Source organism: Aedes albopictus, chromosome 1 (assembly GCF_035046485.1).
Source record: "Aedes albopictus strain Foshan chromosome 1, AalbF5, whole genome shotgun sequence".
NCBI classification, from domain to species: domain Eukaryota; kingdom Metazoa; phylum Arthropoda; class Insecta; order Diptera; family Culicidae; genus Aedes; species Aedes albopictus.
The window spans coordinates 81,294,134-81,305,348 of record NC_085136.1 but is presented as its reverse complement, the minus strand read 5'-3'; the positions used below and the strand labels follow the sequence as shown (position 1 = coordinate 81,305,348).

Below are 11,215 nucleotides of genomic sequence, written 5' to 3'. Positions count from 1 at the left end.
TCATGGGACTGTAAAGGCCTTTACAGGAGTAAGCTTTGTTGGTGATGTAGCGGTGAACCCCACACGGCATAAGGCTGCACGTGCACCCAAGTGTTAAATTTATTCCGGGAAATCCGTGAACAGAAAGCACCCAATGGGAGGTCCGGGTATCCGGCCTTCAGAAGAGCCACAGCTTACAAATCACAGTCCAGGTAAAGCAGCTGAGCCTAAACCACTGTGACGCAGCTCAGCAACTGCTTTGTAAGACAGTTTTTGAGTGGGGGATGGATATCGCTATCTTAGCGGATCCATACCGAGTACCCGTCGGTAACAGCATTTAGGGGGCGGATGGGTCCAGAAAATGGCGACGATAAGGACGACGTCCAGGAGTTGGTGTCTACTACCTATGAGGGCTTCGTGATCACCAAAGTTAACGGGATCTTATTCTGTAGCTGCTATGCGCCTCCGCGGTTGTCTATCGAGCAGTTCACGCAGATGCTGGACTGTATGACGACCGTGCTGACAGGGCGAATGTTGGTAATAGCGGTGACTTCAAAGCCTGGGCCGTTGAATAGGGAAGTCATTTAACGAACCAGCGGGGTTACCTCTTGCTAGATGCATGTCAATGGAGAATCAGTTACTGCCTAAACGGGGGACATCCAGAAAAAAAACCAAATATTTTTGTTTAAGAATAATATGTATTTCATCATTCATCATCGACCACTTATTAAAAAGCATAGTTAATTTACACTTCTCCTCACTATATAGTTAGTCACTTACAATAATATCTTTGTGCTGAGTGCTCTATACCTGACGACTCAAGAGTAAAACAAAAGTATCCTTAAAAGTATACGCTTCTGCAGAATGGGCAAACATTGTAACAGGAAACAAATATATAAACTAGCATTCATCGAACGGATGCTGTTGGTGTGCTGGCTGTTGTGCTGTAAGCTGTGATTCCAGCTTCACAGATCGGACTCCACTCCGCTGTCCAGGAAGTCCCGCAGCAGGTTGGCGGCCTTCAGCGGGAACAACCTCACGAACGTGTTCAGGTACAGCAGATACTTGGGGATGGACACATCGATCAGACCCCGTCGCTGGGCATCGATGATGGCGGCAGCGGCTTCCTCCGGTTTGACCAGCCGCATCAGGTTCGGGAAGCGCATGTGCGGCCGCTTGCACAGCCCAGTGTCAACCATGTACGGGTACACGCTGGTGAACTTGATGTTCGGCTTGCGAGCGTCCATGCGGATCTCCTCGTGGCAGGCCTCCATGATACCTCGGACGGCGTGTTTGCTGCCGCAGTACGGGACCAGATTGTTTAGGCCAACCAGACCGGCGATGGACGATAGGGCCACAAAGCAACCGCGGTTCTTCTGAATCATATCCGGGAGATATGTTTGAAGCATCTGTTGAGGGAGAAAGAGCTCGGGTTATGTAGTGACCTAGTGTGGGAGACTTCGAAAACTTACCCAAAAGTGAGCCATGACGTTGATTTCGAACGTCTTGCGGATCTCACCCTCGGTCTGTTTCAGCAGGGTATGGGTCGGCATGATTCCGGCGTTGTTGACCAGGATGGTAACGACGCCGACCTGCTCCTTGATCTTGGTGGCCGTTTCGATGATCTGCTCCCGATTTGTCACGTCACACCTGGTTTCAACGAAAAAGGTTTAATACGCACTATCCCCTAAGCCACGATCACAGCCTCTCTAACTTACACATATCCGAAGGCGTTGCCGCGCTCCTTCTTGATACCGCTGACCGTTTCCTGGTTCATCTTGTCGTTGATGTCCAAACAGACGACCGTCGCTCCCAGCTGGGCGTACTGCTGGGCCAGACAGCGTCCGATGCCGTGGCCGGCGCCCGTCACCAGGACGATGTCCTTGGCGACGCTCTCCGGCTTGGGTGGCACCGCCACCATGTAGAGGGCTTCCAGCGTGTAGTAGATCCATCGGACCAACATCACCACGATGTCCACGATCAGGATCACCAGGTTGTAGATCTTGACGCCGGCATTTGCTCTGCAGGGGAGGAGGAGGAGGAAGCAGTGGGAGAAAGATTAGGATTTGTGATTTTCTGATTTGGGTAGATCAACTGTAACTTCGTCTTCAGTTGCTACGTTCTGTCTGAGTCAGTAATTTTATTGTCTTTCTGTTGTATGTATATTATCAATGTATTTATGATGCCAACCGGCCCTGATTCATCTTCTCAGCTTAATGCTATGCGAGCGCATTTACAGCTGTTAACTGGTAGAACGTTTTGGTCAGCAACTTCTGACCTTTTCCAAGAGTTGTGAAATTTAATTTTGTTGAACATTCATTTTTGAGGTGATGTGTGTAATGATAAAAATAAAAGTACAGGTTTACTTCTAGTTTCATCAAACGGAAAGGAAATGTTGTCAACCTTCTACTAATTTAAACTATTAAAACTATAGTAAAAGCTTATTTAAATTTACCGCTCTCAACAACAGCTGATAAATTGAAACACTTCTGTAATAAGGTAGAACTTCTATAGAAAAGTAGGTACGCTGCTTATGCACTTGTTCATTATAATCTAGGAAATCAGAAGACTATGATCCACTGATTCAATAATCAGTGCTCTTTTTTGCCAATTCATCTATGTCATCAGAATTAATTTTCCTTTTGGTTCCTCAAGTACTATGTCAGTTTGTCCTTTAGATTTCGTTTTTATTTATATTTTTTTAGAGTTTAATGTAAAGTTCGTCCTAGAATTCCGCTAGATAATAAGCAAATGCATGAAAAACAAACGGAAAAAGATGATATTTTCAAGGGAATTTAAGGAGGATACGGGAATGAGTTTAAAAGGATCCCATTATGGGTTTCATGGGAGTTTCAGGAAAGTCTCAGAGTGGTACCCGAGACCTTTAGGAGGTTTAGGGAAGTTGCAAGGAATTTTAGGGTATTTCAGGAGGAGATATGTGTTTCGCGGATTTCAAGAGCATCCCAAAAAAGGTTTTCAAGAGCATTTCTGGGTGTTTAAGGTAGCTTTAGGGGTTTCAGTACAACTTAGAGGAGTTTTTGGATATTTCAGGGGGGTCCCAGGAGTCCATCAGGAGAGTTCAGGAGTATTTAAGAGGTTTGGGAGGTTTCAAGGTTGCGTCAGACAGGGTTCATGGAAATTTACCCCTCTAATACCCAATTTTTTGTAATTTTGATCTAAATATCATTTTTCGTCATCTATAATAGATTTAAATATGTTTCGGAAAGTGATTCTTTTATTTTGTTTTATTTTTTTTTATTTACATTTTTGAACATCCCTACATTTTTATTCTTTTCATTGAAGCCTATTTGAGATATCGATTTTTTATGGGTAGAAACATTATGAAATTTCACGATTATTGTTAAAATAGTTATATTTTTTTTCTTAGGAAATTTTATTTTTCGTGTAATTTTACGAATTTTTTTTAAGAGTGTATTCAACTCATCAATAAAACATTGATGGAGAAAAAATTGAAAATACATATTGTAATTGTTGTGGTTCATTACAAAACAATCAATGACTTCTGAAAGGTGACCAAAATATCAATTTTTCAATGATTTCCAAAAAAAAAAATGTAACTTCGCTTTTAAAGACATCATAAACCATTTTGAAATATACAGAACAGTCCTAAAAATCAGCCAAAAATATAAAAAAAAATGCCCAGGAAAGAAAAACCCTAATCAATCCACCTAGCGTTGATGGCGCCTTTCTCGTACCTTCGAAAACCAAACTCAAATGACATGTTGATGAATATCGCACTTTCATACGTTTAACACAAATTCATTTCATTGCACCATTAATCATATCGTTTATCTGACTTTTGATGTTTGAGCCTTTAACTCTTAGAAAAAAGCCGGAGCCTTGAATTTTGAGCCGCCATTTTGGATTAAAGTTCGCTATCTTATATACCCATATTGAATGATTTTTGAGAAAAAAAAAACTCGAATAAACAGCCGCCATATTGATTATTCTGGTTGCTATTTTTGGACTTCGGAAATCCTCCCTATATCAAATATACTTATATTGAAAGATTTATTAGCCTAAAACACCTTTGAAAAGTCACCATCTTGAATTTCGGGATGCCATCTTAGATTTTCGATCGCAATCTCGGATATTCTGGCCACCATTTCTTGACTCCGGGCCTACTCACCATACTATGTATTCCCATATTTCATTGTATTGGACTTTATCCGCCATCTTGAATAATCCGGTCACTATTTTTGAACTCCGGACATCATCCTCATATCAAATATTACCCATATTGCATTGTTGTAGAGCTTAAAACTCAGTTAAACAGCTGACATCTTGAATTTGGAGCTGCCATCTTGAATTGTAGGTTGCCATCTTGGAATTTCTGGTTGCCATTTTTGTAAACAAGACTTCTTCTCCATACTAAATATATGCACCCATTTTGCATGATTTTAGAGCCTAAAACACCATTTGGGGCCGCCATATTGGATTTTAGACCGCCATTTTGGATATTCTGGTTAACATTTTTGAACTCCGGACATCTTCCCCATACCAAATAAACCCATATTGCAAGGCTTTTGAGCCTAAAACTAAATTAAACAGCCGCGATCTTGAATTTGGAACCGCCATATTGGATTTTAGGCCGCCATCTTGGATGAAAACCAGACTTCTTCCCCATTCTAAATATATCTATGTTTTATTGTTTTAGAGCCTACAACTCCATTAAAAATCCGCCATCTTGGATTTTGGGCCGCCATATTGGATATTCTGGTCGCCATTTTTGGAAAACATACCTCTTCTCCCTACTAAATATACCCATGATGCATGGTTGTAGAGCCTAAAACACCATTAAACTGCCGCCATCTTGAAGTTGGAGCCGCCATCTTGGATATTAGGCCACCGGAGTTCACTTTTTTTTGTTTTTATTTTTGTGTATTTTAACTAGTTGCTAATTCTACACTACCGCCGGAGTTCAGACTTCTTCCCTATACTCATATTACATGGTTTTAGAGACCAAAACAGCCAAGAAACAGCCGCCGTATTAAGTGTAGTCTTAGCCTAATTTGAATTACACGTAAATATAAAAAAAATCCGCCATTTTGAATTTGGAGCCGCCATATTGGATATTCTGGTTACCATTTTTGAACTCCGAACATCTTCCCTATACCGAATATATTCATATAGCATGGTTTTAGAGCCTAAACACCATTAAACAGCCACCATATTGAATTTGAAGGCACAATTTTGAATTTTAGACTGCCATTTTGAATTTTGGACCAATGTCGAAGAATTTCTGGTCTCCAGTGTTGATTTCCGCTCAAAATTCGTCAACCATACTAATGGTTACAATTTTCGCTTTTGATGTGTCGCATGATGGGGCTGGTCAGTTTTACATACGGCCAGTTCTACCGGTGCTGTTCCGGATCACTGAAATGGCCATAACTCCAGAACGCCTTGACCGATATGGATCATTTTCAATGGCAAACAATGCTGCAAAATTCCGGTTCGATTCAAGCTATAATCCGAAAAATCGGCCAATCGGAAGCCCCTTAAAAGTGAGTGAACTTATTTTGCGCACAGACATACATACATACACACATACAGACATCATCGCAAATCATCGAACTGAGTCGATTGGTATATGCGATTTGATCCTCCGAGCCTTTTTTTCAAAGAAAAAACATTGTTTTTTGAGTGAACATATAGCCTTTTCAGTACACTTAGTGTACGAGATCACCCGACCAACAAACAGAAAACCAAATCGACCACGTTCTAATCGACGGTAAATTCTTCTCGGATATAACCAATGTCCGCACATACCGCAGTGCGAATATACATTCGGATCACTACTTAGTCGCTGTATGCATGCGCTCAAAACTTTCGACAGTTATCACCACGCGTCGAAGTCGAACGCCGCGGCTCAACATCGAGCAACTTCGTAACGTAGAAGTGGCTCAAGACTACGCGCAGCAATTAGCAGTGGCCCTACCAACGGAAGAGCAGCTTGGCGCAGCTACACTTGAAGATGGCTGGAGGGACATCCGATCCGCCATAGGTAGTACCTCGGCTACAGCACTAGGCTTCGCGACTCCGAATCACAGAAACGACTGGTACGACGGCGAATGTGAACAGTTGAAAAACGAGAAGAATGCAGCATGGGCGAGAATGCTGCAACACCGTACGAGAGCGAATGAGGCACGTTACAAACAGGCGCGGAACAGGCAGAACTCAGTCTTCCGGATGAAGAAGCGCCAGCAGGAAGAACGAGATCGCGAAGCGATGGAAGAGCTGTACCGCGCTAAGGACACACGAAAGTTCTACGAGAAGCTGAACCGCTCGCGCAGAGGCTTTGTGCCACAAGCCGACATGTGCCGAGATAATCACGGGAATATTCTCACGAGCGAGCGTGAGGTGGTCGAGAGGTGGCGGCAGCATTACGATGAGCACCTCAATGGCGACATTGCAAGTACCGGAGGTGGCGTGGTAACAGATCTAGGAGTATGTGCACAGGACGAAAGACTTCCGGCCCCTGACCTTCAAGAGATTGAGGAGGAGGTTGGCCGGTTGAAAAACAACAAAGCCGCTGGAGCAGATCAACTACCAAGCGAGCTTCTAAAATACGGTGGAGAAGCACTGGTGAGAGCACTACACTGGGTCATTACCAAGATTTGGGAGGAGGAAGTATTACCGGAGGAATGGATGGAAGGTATCGTGTGTTCCATCTACAAAAAGGGCGATAAGTTGGATTGCGGGAACTACCGCGCGATCACACTACTGAGCGCTGCCTACAAGATACTCTCTCAAATTTTATGCCGCCGTCTATCACCGATTGCAAGAGAGTTCGTGGGGCAATATCAGGCTGGATTTATGGGTGAACGCGCTACAACGGACCAGATGTTCGCCATCCGCCAGGTGTTGCAGAAATGCCGCGAATACAACGTACCCACACATCACTTGTTCATCGATTTCAAAGCGGCGTATGATACAATCGATCGAGAACAGCTATGGCAGATTATGCACGAATACGGATTCCCGGATAAACTGATTCGGTTGATCAAGGCGACGATGGATCGAGTGATGTGCGTAGTTCGAGTATCAGGGACACTCTCGAGTCCCTTCGAATCTCGCAGAGGGTTACGGCAAGGTGATGGTCTTTCGTGCTTGCTGTTCAACATTGCTTTGGAGGGTGTAATACGAAGAGCGGGGATAAACACGAGTGGGACGATTTTCACGAAGTCCGTTCAGCTGCTTGGTTTCGCCGATGATATTGATATTATTGCTCGTAAATTTGAGACGATGGCGGAAACGTACATCCGACTAAAGAGTGAAGCCAGGCGAATCGGATTAGTCATTAATGTGTCGAAGACAAAGTATATGATGGCAATGGGCTCCAGGGAGGAATCACCGCGCCCGCCACCCCGAATTCATATCGACGGTGATGAAATCGAGGCGGTTGAAGAATTCGTGTACTTGGGCTCACTGGTGACCGCCGACAACGACACCAGCAGAGAAATTCAGAGGCGCATTGTGGCAGGAAATCGTTCTTACTTTGGACTCCGCAGAACTCTACGATCGAATAAAGTTCGCCGTAACACGAAGTTAACCATCTACAAAACGCTGATTAGACCGGTCGTCCTCTATGGGCACGAAACATGGACCCTACGTGCAGAGGACCAACGCGCCCTTGGAGTTTTCGAACGGAAGGTGTTGCGTACCATCTACGGCGGAGTGCAGATGGAAGACGGGACTTGGAGACGGCGAATGAACCACGAGCTGCATCAGCTGCTGAGAGAACCAACCATCGTCCATACCGCGAAAATCGGGAGGCTACGGTGGGCGGGTCACGTCATCAGGATGTCGGATAGCAACCCGACTAAAATGGTTCTCGAGAGTCATCCGACCGGTACAAGAAGACGTGGAGCGCAGCGAGCTAGGTGGGTCGACCAAGTGGAGGACGATCTGCGGACCCTACGCAGAGTGCGGAACTGGAGACAAACAGCCATGGACCGAGTGGAATGGAGGCGGCTACTATGTACAGCAGAGGCCACCCCGGCCTTAGCCTGACCGGTAAGGTAAGGTAAGTAAGTGTACGAGAAAGGCAAAAATATAAAAAATACCCAAACCATACCTCGTTTAAAGGCAGGGTTGGGTATTAGAGGGTTAGTCTTTCAGCACGTGCCGTTGTAGGAAGTAACAACCACACCAAAAGAAAATCCTCGTTTGTCGTCGACATGACGTGTGCGGTGTAAGGGTGTCCACGATGAAATTGGCACACAGAAAGTATTGTACAATACCTTTTGATTGCGTTCACCAAAATAGCTAATTTTTTGACCACGAATACCATAAAGTTTTCATTAAAAGCGGTTGAGTATTGGCGGAGATATCGTTGAAACAAGGGAATTGCCACTTGAGAATCTTGTGCAAACAAACATTTTGGAAAATATCACTTTTTTACCGTTTCAACTCTGGCGTTAAAAATACTGAACCGATTCCAATGAAAATTTTTATGTACGTAAAGTATGTATGTAGAAATAATTTGCCAAAATTTCATTCAATTTGATCTTACCGTTAAAAAGTTATAGCCATATATGTATGTCGCACTATGTCACAATAAGCAGATGTGTTTTTTAGTATAGTGAAATTCAAACTGCTCTTACTTTGAAAGTACTCTACAAAAATGGCTGAAATTTTCTCTGTAAACAGTTTTACACAACAAATTTACACTGTCAAAGTTTTTTTTAAAAATCGGGACAGTGTTACCAGTTCTACAGTCAAAATATTGCACGCGGAACTAAAAATGGTCAAAAAATACCTAAAATTTATCTTGAAGTGATTTGAGCTTTGGATATTTACTAGAATAAGTACTGAACCGATTTCGATCAAATTTTTACCACTTAATTGATACTATGTCTAGAATATCGAGTGAAATTTTCAAACGTTTTGATGAGGTAACAAAAAAGTTATTGCTTAAGCAAGTTTTTGAAATGGGTGCCCAATATCTGCGCCAATACTCAATTGATTTTAATAAAAATTTTATGGTATTAGCTACACATAATATACTTTATGGTCAAAAAATTAGCTATTTTGGCGAACGCAATCAAAAGTTGGTTCCCTTATTAAGCATGGGAGCCATTTCATCATACGAAAAATAAAGAATTGAAGCGCTGTTTGTGTTGTTTCTTATTTTTGAATTCTTTGTTAGGAGTGAGCACCCATGAAAACAATCGGAATCAATCGGTGCCGTAATCGCTTGTTTTCGGATAGGATGAACATGGGAGTGTGAGGTTACTGATGGTACACATACCCTACAATATTTTCTGTGTGCCAATTTCATCGTGGACACTCTTTATTCCCCCCCCCCCCGCGCTACAAGGTTAGGGGATTTCAAGCAATTGTAAGTAGGCCCTAAGGTTCTTGAAGGGTCATTCCTGGAGGTTTCAGAAGGACTTCAGGGATTTTAAGGCGTTTTGGAAGATTTCAGAGGAGTTTCAGGAAGTTTTGGAGAATTTCAGGATGGCTTCAAGGGGGCATTTTCAGAGAGTTTCTAGAGGTTTTCAAGGGGGTTCAAGGTATTTCAGGGGTAAAGATGTGTTTAACGGGTTAAGGTTGGTCCAGACATCCAGGTAGTTTAATGGGAGTTTCAGTAGGACTTCAGGTGATTTCAAGGGGTTATAGGAGATGTTTAAGGGGTTTCGGGAAGTTTTCTGATGAAGATTTCGAAGGGTTTCAGGATGACTTCTAGGGATTGCAGTGTGGTTTCAAGGGGTTTCAAGAAGTTAAGCGACATTTGTGAGAAACAGGCTTTGTCATAGCGGGAACGTTATGCAAAGAAGAAGAATAAAAAGAACAAGAATAAGAAGAAAAGAATACGAACCAGAAGAAGAAGAAGAAGAAGGAATAGAGGAAGAAGGGATTTCAGCGCGGTTTCAGGGATTTTCTTGGAGTTTTATGGGCTTTTAAGGATATTCAATGGAGGCTTAACCTTCCTTTTGCATCACGTTAGCATTTTTTTTTAATTTCTTTGTATTTGTGAATTTTAACGTAATGCTAATTCTTCACACAATCATCACGTTAGCAGCAGCTCGCTGACGCAGTGTACGATTTGGGTAAAAAATGAACCTATTGTCAATAGAGGGTTAAAGGGTTCAGGGGACATTCCAAAGCCGAAAGAGGTGTTTAAGAGATTTCGAGTGGTTTTAAGAGGTGTTTAAGGGGGATGTCAGGGGGGTTTGACGAGTTTCATGAGGGTTTACACGGTGATTCAGAAAGTTTAATGGTGGGTGCTACTTAAATAATACCTAGATCTCTTCCATGTTATAATAAATCCAGAAATTTGCCCATCAATTTGATGTTTTTGTTGTTGTAGACCATTTTTATGTTTTTTTTTTCATAATTTTCCGCTTTATGACCTAAATAATGTTTTTTTTTAACTTTCCTAAAAATTTAGCTACAAATACTTCTACGGTTGATCCTCATTCCAGAAGTGCATCGTACTGTTAAAGAGCAAACTATACTATAAAAAGTTTAAAAAAAAATCCTGAAAATTCTCTTGCAGATGTTGTTTTTAAATTCATGCAAGACTTTATCTGGGACTTACCAAAAAATCCTTCCTTTCTTATTTGTATTTGCGATATTTTTAGCCCTGGGCTAGTTCATCTCGGGACCCACACTTTACTTCCTTTCCGAGAAAAAACTCACCAATTTCCCTTTTTTTTTTAAATTTTACTCAGTTATTCGGAGTCTCACTATAAGTCAAGTTGTTTTGTTTGTAAAACTTCTTTCAAGAGCTCAAATTCAGAATTTCTTTGATCTTTAAGGAATTTTATAACAGATGTCTTCTGAAATTTGCCCAGGAAATCCACCAGAGGTTATGAAGCTTTTCCAGGATTTCAGAGGATTATTTTCATCGATTTCTTCAAATCTACCATGCAGGATTTTTCAACATTTTTTTCAATTTTCAAATTCCAACTCGTTTCCATTTTTAATTTTTTTTTCTTGAGAATTTCTTATGAATTGTTCTAGAAATTCATCCATCTTCATCACCTATTCCAGAAATAATCTGGAGCAATATTTCAAGAAATTTATCCAAAAAAAAAAAATGTCCTTTCTGAATTTTGGAAAATGTTGGGGTCTTGTAAGAATAACAAATAAAATCATTAGATAAATATCTTTGAGTATATTTTATAAAAAAAATTAAGAGATCCATGGAAAAAGTTAAAGCAGTTCTCAATTATTGTATCGAGGATTATCCAATGAATTCCATTTC

The 11,215-nt window shown here is 41.8% G+C and overlaps 1 protein-coding gene across 2 annotated transcripts in view; it reads right to left on the bottom strand.

Annotated features, from left to right (window-relative positions):
- Positions 1-657: 657 nt before the first annotated feature.
- The window catches only part of LOC109421982 (short-chain dehydrogenase/reductase family 16C member 6), a 144,558-nt gene continuing 134,000 nt past the window's right edge, over positions 658-11,215 (bottom strand). For both annotated transcript variants that reach the window (XM_019696615.3, XM_029856043.2), the window contains 3 exons: positions 1,698-2,000; positions 1,452-1,629; positions 658-1,388 (listed from right to left, as the gene is read on the bottom strand). In XM_019696615.3, coding sequence (XP_019552160.2) covers positions 945-1,388; positions 1,452-1,629; positions 1,698-2,000 — 925 coding nt within the window. In that variant the 3' untranslated portion in view covers positions 658-944. The remainder of the gene's footprint in view (positions 1,389-1,451; positions 1,630-1,697; positions 2,001-11,215) is intronic.